The sequence below is a fragment of the Rhinoraja longicauda genome, unplaced genomic scaffold (assembly GCF_053455715.1).
Source record: "Rhinoraja longicauda isolate Sanriku21f unplaced genomic scaffold, sRhiLon1.1 Scf000126, whole genome shotgun sequence".
In the NCBI taxonomy this organism is placed as follows: Eukaryota; Metazoa; Chordata; class Chondrichthyes; order Rajiformes; family Arhynchobatidae; genus Rhinoraja; species Rhinoraja longicauda.
Window position 1 is genome coordinate 33,098 of NW_027601344.1, and position 17,757 is coordinate 50,854.

A 17,757-nucleotide genomic window follows, 5' to 3' on the forward strand; every position below is an offset into this window, starting at 1 on the left:
ACTCGTGCCCGCCTCCATGCCCCCTCCACCCCCCCGGCTCGTCGACGGTGGTCCGGTCTACACAGTTAAGGCACTTCTTGCAGTCCGCAAGAGAGGTCGCGGTCGCCAGTTTCTGGTCGACTGGGAAGGCTACGGTCCTGAGGAGAGGTGCTGGATTCCTGCCAGCTTCATTTTGGACAAAACTTTGATCAAGGACTTTGACAAGACTCATCCTGACCAGCCTGGACCGTCAGGAGTCGGTCCTAAAGGGGGGGGGGGTACTGTAATGTCCCGTCAGATCTGTTAGTCTTGTGTCATGTTCTGTGTTTAGATTCTCATTTCAGGTCCCTTGACTTCCTGCCATTGTAATTGTCAGCCCCACCTTGATTGTTTCCACCTGTGTGCCCTTACCTCATGTATATATAGTCCACGCCTCCCTTTGTCCTGTGCCAGTTCGTATTGTGATTCATGTGCTCTGATTCATGTGCTCTCGGTCGTAGTATAGCTAGTAAGTAATTTTTGTAACCAATGTTTTTGTAACTGAATAAGTTTAGAGTTTTTGGTTCGAATCGCAGTGTTCTTTAATGTGAAAATTAAAGAACGCCTTTATTTTCTCCAAATTGACTCTTGTGTGTGAGTCGTGCATTTGAGTCCAGTTCCTGTGTGCCCCAGAGCATAACAAGTAGGAACTATTACAGCAGCCAATTAACCTACCAATCTTCACACGTTTGGGAGTTGAGAGAATCCCGGAATATCCTGAGGAAACTCACATGGTACGTTTCTGGTTGCCCCATTGCAGGAAGGATGAGGAAACTCACATGGTACGTTTCTGGTTGCCCCATTGCAGGAAGGATGAGGAAACTCACATGGTACGTTTCTGGTTGCCCCATTGCAGGAAGGATGAGGAAACTCACATGGTACGTTTCTGGTTGCCCCATTGCAGGAAGGATGAGGAAACTCACATGGTACGTTTCTGGTTGCCCCATTGCAGGAAGGATGAGGAAACTCACATGGTACGTTTCTGGTTGCCCCATTGCAGGAAGGATGAGGAAACTTTAGAGATTGAGCAGAGGAGGTTCACCAGAATAATTTTATCTTGTACTAAATGTTGTACTTTTTATTCTTTATCTCTACACTGCAGATGGCTGATTGTAATCATACATAATCTTTTCTTTGACAAGATAGCACGCAACAAAAGCTTTCCACTGTACCTTGGTATGCGTAACAATAAACTAAACTAGAATGCCTGGATTAGGAGGTATTAGGATACTATTGTGGGAAGTGACTTTCGAATGGAATTTGTGTATGTCATTCTTGCTATCATACTGGAAATTTTTGGTAGGTTAATAGATTTTGTTCACAACTTTTTCAAGGTTTGTAATAGACTGAAGTTGAGTGTCTATCTCCTGTGATGGAGATGGTGAGATCAAGAAAGGGGAGGTGTCAGAAAATATCATTACTGGCAAAGGAGTTCAAAACAGAAACATTTGTTTTCCCACATTGTTAACATCACTAACGGTGAACATCATTCATAATAAATAATTCAAAGCATTTTGGAAAGTCAAAATATACCTGCAATAATTGTGACGCCCAAGACCCAGCTCCAATGCGTCTGATATCATTGCACTGTATTTCCTTTCAAGAACAGCAGCTGAATCCCATCTCAAGCATTGAAAGCCAGATACTGTGTAATCTCTTGTGCCCCTGTAATTTTTTCCACTCTCAGTAATGCACTGGGATTTGGCATCTAAAACAAAACAAAGCTCTTATTGTAATTGTATTTGACGTTTCAATTCTGTATCTCAAGGCAACAATGAAAAAATATCTTGAGGAGGGCTTTTGTTAATTAGGCACAACATTATTTAGAATAATGCAATTAACATTAGAAAACCTGCTTTAAAATATATCAACAGCTTTGCATTTATTGGTATTGGTATATTATAGTCATGTGTAGCAAGATACAGTACAAAGCTTTTATTTGCATGCTCTCCATTAAATCACATAATGCCTACACAAATCCAATCAAATCATATACAAGTATAGGCAAAAAAATACGGTGCTGAATATAATTTTCACCATTGTAGCATTACAGTTCTAGAAAAAAAGTCCAATGTCTGCAATGAGGTGGATTGGAACTATATTCCAGTTTATGGGAGAACCATTCAGAAATCTGATAACAGAAGGGAAGAAACAGTTCCCGAGTCTGGTTGTACTAGATGCTGCCTGTCCCGCTGAGTTACTCCAGCATTTTGTGCCTTTCTTCAGTGTAAACCAGCATCTGCAGTTCCTTCCTACACATGGTATGTGCTTTCAGGCTTTTCTATCTTCTGCCTGGCAGAAGTGGGCAGAAGAGGTAATAACCAAGATGAACAAGGTCCCTGATTACGTTGACTGCTTTTCTGGGGCAGCATGAAGTATAGATGGAGTCAATAATGGGAAGTCTAGTCAGTGCGATGGACAGGGCTACATCAATGGATTCTGCCATTTCTTGCGGTTTTGGGAGAGCTGTTCCCTAACCCGTGATACATACTTTACTTATGTTTTCTATGGTACATCTGTGGATGTATGTGACTCATTGGATATAGGATGAATTTCCTTAGTATCTTTCCTTAGAGGAAGTAGAGATATTGATGTCCTTTTTTAGTCGTAGCTTCAGTGGTTGGTGCAGGAGAGATTATGGTAATATTAATTTGAAGCCCTCAACGGTAATGTTAACTTGAAGTTCTCAACTATTTCCACTTCAACACCATTGATGCAGATTAGGGCTTATACTCTATCACACTTCCTGGTCAATAGCTAGCTCCTTCATCTTACTGACAATGAGGGACAGGTTATTGTCCTGACACCATATCAGTAAGTTCTCTATCTCCTTCCAATACTCTATCTCATTATTGTTCAAGAGCCAACCCTGAACAGTGGTGTCATTTGAAAACTTGTAGATGGAGTTAGAGCAGAATTTGGCCGTACAGTCATGAGTGTACAGGGAGTATAATAGGGGACTCTGAACGCATCCTTGCGTAACACCAGTGTTGAGAATTATTGTGAAGGAGGTACTGTCACCTTATCCCCACTGAGTGATATGTGTGCTTCACAAAGTCGAGGATCCAGTGGCAGAGAGGTGCTGATTCCTCGATGTTGGAGTTTGGTGATGAGCTTGGATGGGATTATGTTGTTGAAGGCAGAGCTATTGTACATAAATAGGAGTCTGACATAAGTGTGTAGAAAGGAACTGCAGATACTGGCTTAAACTGAAGATAGACACAAAATGCTGGTGTAACTCAGCGGGACAGGCAGCATCTCTGGAGAGAAGGAATGGGTGATGTTTCAGGTCTGAAGAATAAATTCTGTCCAGAGATGCTGCCTGTCCCACTCAGTTACTCCAGCATTTTGTGTCTACCTTCAGTCTGACATAAGTGTACTTGTTATTTATAGACAATAGACCATAGACATTAGGTGCAGGAGTAGGCCATTCGGCCCTTCGAGCCGGCACCCGCCATTCACTGTGATCATGGCTGTTCATTCACAATTAGTACCCCGTTCCAGCCCTCTCCCCATACCCCCTGACTCCGCTACCTTTAAGAGCTCTATATAGCTCTCTCTTGAAAGCATCCAGAGAATTGGGCTCCACTGCCTTCTGAGGCAGAGAATGCCACAGATTTACAACTCGCTGACTGAAAAAGTTTTTCCTCATCTCCATTCTAAATGACCTACCCCTTACTCTTAAACTGTGGACCCTGGTTGTGGACTCCCCCAACATTGGGAACATGTTTCCTGCCTCTAACGTGTCCAATCCCTTATTAATCTTATATGTTTCAATAAGATCCCCTCTCATCCTTCTAAATTCCAGCGTATACAAGCCTAGTCGCTCCAGTCTTTCAACATACGACAGTCCCGCCATTCCTAGTGACCCTACGCTGCACGCCCTCAATAGCAAGAATGTCCTTCCTCAAATTTGGAGACCAAAACTGCACACAGTACTCCAGGTGCGGTCTCACTAGGGTCCTGTACAACCGCAGAAGGATCTCTGCTCCTATACTCAACTCCTCTTGTCATAAAGGCCACCATGCCATTTAGAAGCTCCAAAGAGTTACTTTATGATGGTGAAATGAGAAAATGGTAACCGAAATCTACTTCCCTGTGGGAATTCTACACTCTTTCCTTCAATTATGCTATTTCATCTCAAAGGAGAAATATATACACACTTGAAAAGTAAAGACCTGCATTGCTAAGGGGAAAAACAGAGACTACTTAAATAGCTCTTTTAGGAATTAAGATAATGGTCATGATGAATCAGTTTGTCCCTTGTTAAAATGCAATATTATGGAAAATCTTTGAATTCTTGTGCAGTTTTTTTAAAATAAAAACAATTAGAATTAATTCCCATATTTCCCTCTGCTAGATTTTTCTTTAGGCAATGCTACAGAAAATCACCCTGTTTTTTGCTTCTAACCTACATGACAATTAACCACCTCTAAGCTTCCATTCCACCCTACTAAGAAAGGCTTGACTTCTGGATTCATGTGCCTATTCTCATGCAGAGTTCAGCAACAGGTTAGCATGTGATAGGTAGTAACTACAGTCACTACCTCCATTTGCTTTGCCCATTGACTCATCAGCATCACACCACCCATTTGTTTTTGCAGTCCATCTGGGTTTGCAATTTAAATATAAAAATGCTAAAATGGTTGGGTTCTGCATGAAATTTTATATATAGTTTCAGATATCTGCCTGACTCATACAAAAACGTCTGATATTCAAGAGTAATATTGAATGATCACTACATAGTCAGAGGTAACATATTTCAGAATGGATATAAATAGAGGTCCCATCCATCTGTATATTTTACTATTAAAAGTTTCAATGATAATATGCAACTATGTTATGGTCAATATTCTTCCTTAACCAGCATTATTAAACCATATTTTTTGTAATACATTTAAATAAATAATAATCTCGATTGCTGGACGATAACATGTCACAGTGTTTACCAACGTATCTAGGCCTATGTTTATAGCATACTCAGCTTCCTAAACTACACATTTTCTTTTGCCTACATTTGTAATGTAGTCTATCATCCACATTTTCTGAACTTTGCTATCCTGTGTTTCTTCCTCACTGGAAGATATTAATTTTGAATTCTGAATAGCTGGACTTTAAAAGGCTCCCACATGTCATATGTTTATTCCTGAACAATAACTCTCAACCTACTTTGCCCAGTTCCTGCCAAATGACACTGTTGTGATCAGGCTTTTCCCAATTTAGTACCACCCCACTGCCCACCCCCAATCCATGGTTCAAGCTTAATCTTATCCATAACCATACAAAAACATACAAAATCATGGCCGTTGTTCCCAAAATGCTCTCCCACTGAAACTCCCATCACCTTGCCAAGCTTGTTTGGCCCTTTCCTGGTTGGGCTATTGACATATTGTTTCAAGAAACCCTCTTGGGTGCAACTAACAAATTCTGCCCACCTAAGCTTCAGGCACCAAAGAAGTCCCAGTCAATACGAGGGAGAATTAAAGTCACTCATTACAACACCATGTTGCCTTCACATCTTTCCAAAATCTATCTATAAGTTGGTCCCTTTCGCTGACTATTGGAATGTATATTGTATAACCCCTTCAGAGTGATATTTATTTATTGCAAGGAAGATAAGAGTTCTTCTGGCCCTTACCTTACCTCACCAGCCTCCAGATCCAACACATCATCTCCTATGTGATCTCACCACCAGTCACATCTTCCCATCTTCACCCCTCTCTGAGACTGTTCCTTCCACAACTCCTTAGTTCCCTCATCCCTTCCCATCCAAACCACCCATCCCTGGGTACTTTCCCTTACAACACAGGAGATACAACACCTGTCCCTATATCTCTTCTGTTGCCTCCATCCAGGGCCCAGCAGTCCTTCCAGATGAGATAGAGGTTCACATACACCTTCTCCAACCTAATCTACTGCATCCGGTGTTTCCGAAGTGGATTCCTGTACATTGGCAAAACCAAGCACAGACCCTTTAGCTGAACACTTGTGCTATGTCTGGTAAGGCTTACTGGATCTCCCAGTTGTTAACCATTAACTTCCTTTCATATTTCCACACTGGCTTTTATGTCCTGTGCCTCCTCCATTGCAGGGTGAGGCCACAAACAAACTGAAGGAATAGCACCTCGTATTCTGCTTGCGAAACTTACAACCCAATGGTATGAACATTGAATTCTCCAACTTTAGGTAACCTCTGGAAAACAACCCCCTCCCCCTTTCTCCGCTATAACCCTCTCCCCTCCCTTCCCACCCCTCCCCTGAGACCGACTGACCTTGCACCTATCTTTCCCTCCCCTCCCCTTCCACCTACATTCCTACCGCTAGATACATAATTTGCACCTGGTCAATTCTCTCACTTCACAATTCGCTACTCTCCAATCCATTTATTTGCAAGTGGCTGTTGGAGGATAAATTTAGGACAAGTGTCATTGAGTTGTATTCCCGCCTCTCACTGCATCTCACTCCACAGCAGTTTTAGCATGAATTTAAGTCTCCTTTCCATCTCCGAACAGCACTACTGATCCCATACCATCTCCATTCCACATGTCACCTGCTTCCTTTTCAATGCACTCCTCCTACACATACTGTGGGTGCACATGTAGCCCAGGAGCAGGGACAGTGAAAAGGGGTGGAAGACAAGTTGACAATTAAATGAATCAATACCACATTAGTCTTGGTTGAGCAGTTATTTTATACATTGAATATTGTTATCTATTGTTCCATTGTGCCTCGATTTAAGATTAAACCAAACTATTTGCATTCATTGAACTGCAGCTTACCTGCTCTGCTTGAAGTGTGCTTTCTTCCATAATGCCAGCGAGACTGCAACAAAAAAATGCATTTCCCACATGAGGAAAGTAGGACATAAAGATGCAAAATAGTTTCATGGAACCATATCAAATTTAATTGTTGGTATCATAGTCCATTATGTAGCATATAAAAAGAAGTGGCATGCATTGGCAGTTGATGGAGAATTAGGAAATCAATCAACTTTATTTCCAATTCTGTTCAGAAAATGTACATTGCTGTACCAGGGCAGGACCTGCAAAGTGAGTAGCAGGGCCATGAGGAGGTTCCTTGAAAGTGATATCACAGGTAGAGAGGATGGTCAAGAAAGCATTTGGTACATTAGCCTTCATGAGTCAGGGTAAGGAGTAAAGAAATAGGGATGCAATTTTACAGTTGTACAATACGTTGGTGAGACTGTATTTGGAATATTGTGATAGTTTTGATCACCCTGCTATAGAAAGGATGTTGTTAAGCTGGAAAGAGTGCAAATATGATTTATGACAATGTTGCCAGGACTCAAGGGCTTGAGTTATCGGGAGAGGTTGAGCAGGCTAGGACTTTAGTCCTTGGACCTCAGTAGGCTGAGGGGACATCTTGTAAAGTTGTATAAAATTATGAGTGGAATAGATGGTAGGGTGAATGCACAGAGTGTTTTACTCAGAGTAGCAGAATCAGGAACCAGGGTACATAAGTTTAAGGTGAGAAGGAAAAGATTTAATAGGAACCTGAGGGACAACTTTTTAACAGAGGGTGGTGGATATTTGGAATGAGCACCAGAGGACATAGTGAGGCAGGTATTATAACAACATAAAAGACATTTGAACATGTACATGGATATGAAAGGTTTAGAGGGATATGGGTCAAATGCAGGCAGGTGGGACTAATGTAGATCGAATATCTTGGTCGGCATGGGAGAGTTGGGCAAAAGGGCCCGTTTCCACACTATATAACTCTATGGCTCTAAAAGGAGATGGGTCCATTTGACATATGAGGATTAATTCTCTGAGGAAGTGCTGATGCTGACGTCTTTAAACTGTGCTGACTCACAGCAGAAATGATTAACATCTCCAAAAAGCTATCCTATAAACAAAGTAAATTCAAAACCATTATGCAACTCATGAGACATTTTGGACATTAACTCATGATCCCAGGCTCATTCATCAGTCTGAACCTGGAGTCTCAGCACTATTTGTTTGGCAGTGATAGGAACTATTGATTCTGATTATTCTATGAAGAGAAAGGTCAGTTCATTGTGAGCAAAAATGATTGTTTATAAATATTTTCTTCAGATTAAATGTTACTGATTAAATAATTTTGGCTATTATACTGCCTTACCATTTCAGTGCCAATACTGAGTGACAGCAGGAAAGGTAAAACCAGGATCTTCATTTCTTCAGTTTCTTTCAAAACTTACTTTAAGTATCTCTGCAAAGAAAGAGATAGGCACTTACAACCAGTTGTACTTTTGTGGTCCTTCAGTAAATCTACATTGCATTTGATGTAACTATCTAACTGGACTTTAAAACATACCAGATAAAAACGGTTTCATCGTTGTGATGGAGGAGATATGAAATTGAAATTTCCAATTTTCTAATAATTATGAGTGGACTAGATATTAGGGTGAATGCACAGAGCTTAGAACTTGGGAGGAAATTATGCCATGTGTAACAATTGAACGTTAACGTTTTTTCGCAGAATATTGTGAATGTAATGTTTTGAAATAGTTGTAAAAAGGCACTATACATAAAATTAAAACCGAATGTTCTTGATAACTGCTATTTGCAAGCCTGAAATCCTATAAGATTATTACATTATGTCCTGACACACTCAATGCCCTGGCCTATGAAAGCAAACATATCATATGCCTTCTTTACCACTCTATCAACTTCAGTTGCTGCTTTTAGGGAGTTATGGATTTCATCCCCAAGATCCCTTGCACATTAATGCAGTTAAGGGTCTTGCTATTAACTGTATACTTTCCCCTCATATTCAACCTCCCAGAGTGAAATGCCTCGCATTTGCTTATTATAAACTCCATTTGCCATTTCCTCGTCCATTTCTATAGCTGATTTTCAAGGGATATGGGGAAAATGCAGGAGCGGGTTTTGGTTGATCAGCTGTGATCATATTGAATGGCAGTGCTGGCTCGAAGGACCGAATGGCCTACTCCTGTACCTATTTTCTATGTTTCTATGATCTCTATCCTGTTGTAAACTGTGACAGCCTTCACTCACAATCTGCAACTCCAACAATTTTGGTGTTGTCTGCAAACTTACGCACTATTAACATCAAAGTCATTTATATATATCACATGCCTTTATCAAATGCCTTACGGAAATCCATGTTGACAGCATCTACTGCCCAGCCCTCATAAAGAACACAAATAAGGGAGCAACATTTATTACTCTTCAGTCCTCTGGGACCTCACCTGTAACTAAAGAGGACAAAGCTCTTCATCAAGGCTCCCACAATCTCCTTCCTTGCTTTTCTCAATAACCTGGAATACATCCCATCAGGTCCTTGGGATTTATCTACATTAATGCTCATGAAGAGCCACATCACCTCCTCCTTAATCTCAAATTGTCCTTGCATCTTAGTATTCTCCACACTGATCTCACAGTCCTGTGTGTCCTTTTCCATGGAGAAATAGATGCAATGTACTCATTTAGTACCTCACCTAAATCCCCGGACTCCAAGCACAGATTCCCTCCTTTATCCTTAAGTGGTCCTACCTTCTCACTTGTTACCCTCTTGTTTCTAATGTAGCTGTAAAAAGTTTTGAGTTTTTCCACAATGCACCGCACCAAAGCCATGTTGTAGCCTTCTAGACCCTACTAATAACCCTTCTTTAGTGGGGTTCCGCAGGGGTCGGTGCTGGGACCCCAGCTGTTTACAATTTATATAAGTGACTTAGAGGAGGGGACCAAGTGTAATATATCCAAGATCGCAGATGACACAAAAATGGGAGGAAAAGCAGGGAGTGAGGGGGATAGAAAAAGCCTGCAAAAGGATATAGATAAGCTAGGAGAGTGGGCAGCGAGTTGGCAGATTAAATTTAATACTGATAAATGTGAGGTTATGCATTTGGGGAAAAAAAAAATCATAAAGCAATTTATTTTCTAAATAGGGAGGAGCTGCGTGGTAATACAACACAAAGGGACCTGGGGATACTAGTATAGGAATCACAAAAAGTTAGTATGCAGGTGCAGCAAGTGATTAGGAAGGCCAATGGAGTCTTAGCCTTTATTGCCAGGGGGATAGAGTATAAAAGTAGGGAGGTTTTGCTGCAGCTGTATACAGTATTGGTAAGACCGCATTTGGAATACTGTGTGCAGTTTTGGTGTCCATATTTAAGAAAGGATGTACTTGCTCTGGAGGCAGTGCAGAGAAGGTTTACACGGTTAATTCCAGGGTTGAGGGGGTTGACATATGAGGAAAAGTTAAGTAGGTTGGGACTTTTCTCATTGGAGTTCAGAAGAATGAGAGGCGATCTTATTGAAACGTATAAGATCGTGAGGGGCCTTGATCGGGTGGATGCGCTAAAGATGGTTCCAATGATTGGGGAGACCAGAACTAGGGGGCATAGTCTTAGAATAAGAGGGGGCTCTTTTAAAACTGAGATGAGGAGAAACCTCTTCACTCAGAGGGTGGTTAGTCTGTGGAATTCGCTGCCTCAGGGAGCTGTGGAAGCAGGAACGTTAAATAAATTTAAAACGGAAATAGATTGTTTTTTAATAAACAAGGGAATTAGGGGTTACGGGGAGTGGGCAGGGAAGTGAACATGAGCTATTGTTAGTATAGTAAGACCCGAGTAATCTCCTGGACAAGTTTTGATCGCCTAGCTTGGGGTCGGAGAGGAATTTCCCGGATTTTTTTCCCAAATTGGCCTGGGTTTTTATCCGGCTTTTCTCCTCTCCCAGGAGATCACACAGTTCTTTTGGGTGGGAAGAAGGGCGATAGTGGGAAGGGGGTTGGGGTAGGATCAGCCATGATCGTATTGAATGGCGGAGCGGGCTCGAGGGGCCGGTTGGCCTACTCCTGCTCCTATTTTCTTGTGTTCTTGTGTATCATAATCCCAAACCAAAAAGTTCATCTGCTTTCTCCATAATTCCTCCACTCCAATTCGCAGCCACACATCTTATTGGATGTCACATTTTACATTTCCACATTTGCCACATTTTACAATCCCTGATTTCCCACGCATATTCATGTGAGAAAATAAATATTCTCTAGAATAAGTCGAATTGAAAAATCCCACATCATATCGAAAGGGGAAACTGGTGGAGAAGAGCAAAGAAATTGTTTCCTCATAGGATTGGTCAACAATTGTTCTATTCCATTTAATCGTTCAAGGCAGATTTAATTAACCATTTCGAAGCAAAATGGACATAACATCCAGGGTCAAACAAAGAGACGGAGAACCAAACGTCTGAAATTAATGCTCTCACCTGAATCCATGCATCGCCTGCCAGAACAACGTTCTAATTATCGGAGAAACCAAGCTTTTAGAATTAGATTTGCACTTTGCCATTTTACATTATTTATTCGACATTATTAAATTATTGGTAAAATGCTGGAGTAACTCAGCGGGACAGGCAGCGTCTCTAAATTATTAAATTATTTATCAGTGGCTGCACATCGTTTCATAGATACGACGCCTGACCCGTTACATTAGACACATGCAGTCTCAGAAATAACATTGTCCTCTCTCCAGCCCAGAGCCAGCGCGGCAGCTGCGCAACTGATTGCCCGTAACAATGTTATTGGATTAAGATTTAAATCTCTCAGACATGAAGCACCGACACAGAACGGGTGAAGGTTGACATACCTACAGATATCGCCCGGACTAGACGTGATACGGAGCGGAAAGTAGAGGAGCCGCGATCTGCCAATGTTGGGCTCCGACCTTTCCTGTCCGCAATTAAAAGGGTCGGCCCCGGAAATGTGGAGGCGATTTGCTGGAAACTCCCAGCTCCTGGGAAGTACGGAGGAGGGAATGGCTCTGACTCAACATCCCGAAACTCGCCGATCCGCTTAAATCAAATGATCGAAATGGTCTCTCCTGAGAGCGGAGGTAGTTCTGGACTCATGACTCATTGGGCGAGGAGCTGCCAATGGGTGACTCGGCCACACCTGGTTCACCAGCAGCGTTTGCTGTGACTTCAATACAAGAGCCGACACTATTTAAAGACGGATGAAATTGTTATGGATTCTGGAGTAACGAAACGAACGGCAGATGTATCTAAACACAATATGAAAACCCATAGGAAGGAACTGCAGATGCTAGTTTAAACTGAAGATGGTATTGGGGGTAGGGTACTGACATGGATAGAAAATTGGTTGGCAGACAGAAAGCAAAGAGTGGGTATAAATGGGTCCCGTTCAGAATGGCAGGCAGTGACTAGTGGGGTATTGCAAGGCTGGGTGCTGGGACCGCAGCTATTTACAATATACATTAATGACTTGGATGAAGGGATTCAAAGTAACATTAGCAAATTTGCAGATGACACAAAGCTGGGTGGCACTGAACTGTGAGGAAGATGCTATGAGGTTGCAGGTTGACTTGGACAGGTTGTGTGAGTGGGCAGATGCATAGCAGATGCAGTTTAAAGTGGATAAATGTGAGGTTATCGATTTTGGTGGTAAGAATAGGAAGGCAGATTATTATCTGAATGGTGTCAAGTTAGGAAAAGGGGACGTACAACGAGATCTGAGTGTCCTAGTGCATCAGTCACTGAAAGGAAGCATGCAGGTACAGCAGGCAGTGAAGAAAGCCAATGGAATGATGGCCTTCATAACAAGAGGAGTTGAGTATAGGAGCAAAGAGGTCCTTCTGCAGTTGTACAGGGCCCTAGTGAGACCGCACCTGGAATACTGTGTGCAATTTTGGTCTCCAAATTTGAGGAAGAATATTCTTGTTATTGAGGGCTTGCAGCATAGGTTCACTAGGTTAATTCCCGAAATGGCGGGACTGTCGTATGTTGATAGACTGGAGCGACGATACAAGGCCTTCTACGCCCGCACCTCCAGACTCAGGAACAGCTTCATCCCCAGGGCCATAGCTGCTATGAACTGGTCGTGCTGAGCCGGATGGCCACAAAAAGACAGACAGGTGGGCAGAGGGGGTGGGGTTGCTCTGATGGTAAGGAATGATATTCATTCCCTTGCAAGGGGTGACATAGAATCAGGAGATGTTGAATCAGTATGGATAGAAATGAGTAGCCTCGACATAGGGTGCAAGTTGAATCAGGAGATAAAATTGGCGTGTCAAAAATGTAATGCTACGGTGGTTATGGGAGATTTCAACATGCAGGTAGACTGGGAAAATCAGGTTGGAAATGGACCCCAGGAAAGAGAGTTTGTAGAGTGCCTTCGAGATGGATTCTTAGAACAGCTTGTACTGGAGCCTACCAGGGAGAAGGCAATTCTGGATTTAGTGTTGTGTAATGATCCTGATCTGATAAGGGGACTAGAGGTAAAAGAGCCATTAGGAGGCAGTGATCACAACATGATAAGTTTTACTCTGCAAATGGAAAGGCAGAAGGGAAAATCGGAAGTGTCGGTATTACAGTATAGCAAAGGGGATTACAGAGGCATGAGGCAGGAGCTGGCCAAAATTGATTGGAAGGAGGCCCTAGCAGGGAAGACGGTAGAACAGCAATGGCAGGTATTCCTGGGAATAATGCAGAGGTTGCAGGATCAATTTATTCCAAAGAGGTGGAAAGACTCTAAGGGGAGTAAGAGACACCTGTGGCTGACAAGGGAAGTCAGGGACAGCATAAAAATTAAGGAGAGGAAGTATAACATAGCAAAGAAGAGTGGGAAGACAGAGGATTGGGACTCTTTTAAAGAGCAATAAAAGTTAACTAAAAAGGCAATACGGGGAGAAAAGATGAGGTACGAGGGTAAACTAGCCAATAATATAAAGGAGGATAGCAAAAGTTTTTTTAGGTACGTGAAGAGGAAAAAAATAGTCAAGGCAAATGTGGGTCCCTTGAAGACAGAAGCAGGGGAATTTATTATGGGGAACAAAGAAATGGCAGACGAGCTAAACCGTTACTTTGGATCTGTCTTCACTGAGGAAGGTACACACAATCTCCCAAATGTTCTAGGGGCCGGAGAACCTAGGGTGATGGAGGAACTGAAGGAAATCCACATTAGGCAGGAAATGGTTTTGGGTAGACTGATGGGACTGAAGGCTGATAAATCCCCAGGGCCTGATGGTCTGCATCCCAGAGTACTTAAGGAGGTGGCTCTAGAAATAGTGGAAGCATTGGAGATCATTTTTCAATGTTCTATAGATTCAGGATCAGTTCCTGTGGATTGGAGGATAGCAAATGTTATCCCACTTTTTAAGAAAGGAGGGAGAGAGAAAACGGGTAATTATAGACCAGTTAGTCTGACATCAGTGGTGGGGAAGATGCTGGAGTCAATTATAAAAGACGAAATTGCTGAGCATTTGGATGGCAGTAACGGGATCATTCCGAGTCAGCATGGATTTACGAAGGGGAAATCATGCTTGACAAATCTACTGGAATTTTTTGAGGATGTAACTAGGAAAATTGACAAGGGAGAGTCAGTGGATGTGGTGTACCTCGACTTTCAGAAAGCCTTCGACAAGGTCCCACATAGGAGATTAGTGGGCAAAATTAGGGCACATGGTATTGGGGGTAGGGTACTGACATGGATAGAAAATTGGTTGACAGACAGAAAGCAAAGAGTGGGGATAAATGGGTCCCTTTCGGAATGGCAGGCAGTGACCAGTGGGGTACCGCAAGGTTCGGTGCTGGGACCCCAGCTATTTACGATATACATTAATGACTTAGACGAAGGGATTAAAAGTACCATTAGCAAATTTGCAGATGATACTAAGTTGGGGGGTAGTGTGAATTGTAAGGAAGATGCAATAAGGCTGCAGGGTGACTTGGACAGGTTGTGTGAGTGGGCGGATACATGGCAGATGCAGCTTAATGTAGATAAGTGTGAGGTTATTCACTTTGGAAGTAAGAATAGAAAGGCAGATTATTATCTGAATGGTGTCAAGTTAGGAGGAGGGGGAGTTCAACGAGATCTGGGTGTCCTAGTGCATCAGTCAATGAAAGGAAGCATGCAGGTACAGCAGGCAGTGAAGAAAGCCAATGGAATGTTGGCCTTCGTAACAAGAGGAATTGAGTATAGGAGCAAAGAGGTCCTTCTACAGTTGTACCGGGCCCTGGTGAGACCGCACCTGGAGTACTGTGTGCAGTTTTGGTCTCCAAATTTGAGGAAGGATATTCTTGCTATGGAGGGCGTGCAGCGTAGGTTCACTAGGTTAATTCCCGGAATGGCGGGGCTGTCGTATGTTGAAAGGCTGGAGCGATTGGGCTTGTATACACTGGAATTTAGAAGGATGAGGGGGGATCTTATTGAAACATATAAGATAATTAGGGGATTGGACACATTAGAGGCAGATAACATGTTCCCAATGTTGGGGGAGTCCAGAACAAGGGGCCACAGTTTAAGAATAAGGGGTAGGCCATTTAGAACGGAGATGAGGAAGAACTTTTTCAGTCAGAGGGTGGTGAAGGTGTGGAATTCTCTGCCTCAGAAGGCAGTGGAGGCCAGTTCGTTGGATGCTTTCAAGAGAGAGCTGGATAGAGCTCTTAAGGATAGCGGAGTGAGGGGGTATGGGGAGAAGGCAGGAACGGGGTACTGATTGAGAGTGATCAGCCATGATCGCATTGAATGGCGGTGCTGGCTCGAAGGGCTGAATGGCCTACTCCTGCACCTATTGTCTATTGTCTATTGTCTATTGTCTATTGTCTATTGTCTATTGTCTATTGTCTAACGCATAGATCAACTTGCACTTTACCCTGTCTAAAAACTGTTACAATTGTTTCGTTTCGTTGGGTTGCTGTTAATTACTTAAATTATTGCATCATATGGGAGGCGCATTCCCAATCTCGTTGTACCCCTGGGTACAATGACAATAAAGATATATTGTATTGTATTGTATTGTATTGTATACACTGGAATTTAGGATGAGAGGGGATCTTATTGAAACATATAAGATTATTTAGGGATTGGACACATTAGAGGCAGGAAGCACGTTCCCAATGTTGGGGGAGTCCAGAACCAAGGGCCACAGTTTAAGAATAAGGGGTAGGCCATTTAGAACGGAGATGTGGAGACACTTTTTCAGTCAGAGAGTTGGAAATCTGTGGAATTCTCTGCCTCAGAAGGCAGTGGAGGCCAATTCTCTGGATGCTTTCAAGAGAGAGCTAGATAGAGCTCTTAAACATAGCGGAGTCAGGGGGTATGGGGAGAAGGCAGGAACGGGGTACTGATTGAGAATGATCAGCCATGATCACATTGAATGGTGGTGCTGGCTCGAAGGGCTGAATGGCCTACTCCTGCACCTATTGTCTATTGTCCAATAAATGTCAAAAAAACATTGCTACCAATATTCCCTTTACCCAAGGACGATGAGGGAATGTAATATGTTACCACCCAACACACGCGCTGCTCCCGATCTTATGTCATTTAAAAAGGGGATTGAGCAACTAGACCTCCTCAACTTGGTCAAAAAGGCCCACTTCAAAATTTAATCACTACTCTGCTCACTCCGACCTATGCGAGATAACCACTTTTGAGGTGTTAGCATAATAGCATGACCTTTAACAGCATTGACGAACAGGGGGTCTTGGGGTCCAAGTCCATAATTCACTAATAGTGGCAAAATGAGTAGATAGATTGGTAAAGAAGACATATGATGTACTTGCTTTCATTCGTTCCTTTCATAGGACTTTGGTTAGGTGGCATTTGGAATATTGTGTGCAGTTCTGGTTATCCCATTGCAGGAAGCATGTGAAAGCTGTGGAAAGGGTGCAGAGGAGGTTTCCCAGAATGATATCTGGACCAGAGGGTAATAGCTACAGAGATAGTTTGGACAGACTTGGATTGTTTCCTCTGGGACACAGTAGGTTTTGGGGAGCGCAGATTGAAGAATATAAGATGAGATAGAAACAGAAGCTTTTACCAATATGGAAAAGTTAATAGCTTTAAGGTGAGAGGGGCAAAGTTTAAAGGAGATGTGCAAGGCAAAAATTATTATACACTGAGGGTGGTGAGTGCTTGGAATGTGCTGTCGGGGATAGTGGTTGAGGCAGATATGATAGTGGCATTTAAGAGGCTTTTGGATAAGCATTTGGGTATGCAGGGAATGGAGGGATAAGGATTGTGTGAGGGTAGATAAGAGATGGCCTTGGCATGATGTTTGAAACAGACATTATGGGCCCTAAGGGCCTGTTCTTATCCTACGTTCTATAACGTTGAGATGAGATGGATCATGGTGTGTGACTAATATTCTTCTCTGTTTATAAATATTTAGTGTCAGCAAGGCCAGTAAGACCATTTATTATTCTGTTTCTTTTGTAATAGTTTCTAATATTTATTTATGTTTGGATATAAATGATCCTTTCCTGTTATAAACAAAATCCCATCTATTCAAAATTTCTTAAACCAAATATGGATGTACAAGTGACTTTTTAAAAAAAGTGTTAATTCTTAATATGGTGATCATGTAATAAGCATAGGTTTATATAAATATACTTTTTCACTGATAGTTTTGCAAGACTTTGACTTCATCAGCATCATGTGATCAGCATTACAAAATTTGTCCCACTGAGAAAACTAAATCTATTGCACAATGTAATGGAGAAGTTGCAGTTGGAGATATTTCTGGTTGGTGGCTTTGTGTATTTGTATTCTTGTCCACTTCCTGCTAATTTAATGTGCACATAAACCTCTTCATGCCACGCAAATAACCAGTACAGATTCTCCAAGGTATCTGATAAATGTTCGAAAACTGCTTTCCCCAAATTATTTTCAAGGCCATGATTTGAAATCCTGTTCACTGTATGTAATAAAACACTGAGCTTTAAGTGAAATCATGAGATGTGGAAAGGTGGA

At 42.2% G+C, this 17,757-nt stretch overlaps 1 protein-coding gene across 2 annotated transcripts in view; it reads right to left on the reverse strand.

Moving 5' to 3' along the window:
• Positions 1–11,841, reverse strand: part of LOC144590093 (salivary plasminogen activator beta-like) — a 33,844-nt gene extending 22,003 nt beyond the window's left edge. The window contains exons 1-4 of one of the 2 annotated variants that reach the window (XM_078394958.1): positions 11,640–11,841; positions 8,143–8,232; positions 6,798–6,840; positions 1,552–1,726 (exon numbers count right to left, since the gene is read on the reverse strand). In XM_078394958.1, the coding sequence (XP_078251084.1) occupies positions 1,552–1,726; positions 6,798–6,840; positions 8,143–8,196 (272 nt within the window). In that variant the 5' untranslated portion in view covers positions 8,197–8,232; positions 11,640–11,841. Of the gene's footprint in view, positions 1–1,551; positions 1,727–6,797; positions 6,841–8,142; positions 8,233–11,635 lie in introns of both variants that reach the window. The other variant, XM_078394957.1, reaches the window with a different exon arrangement.
• Between the last annotated feature and the right edge of the window lie 5,916 nt (positions 11,842–17,757).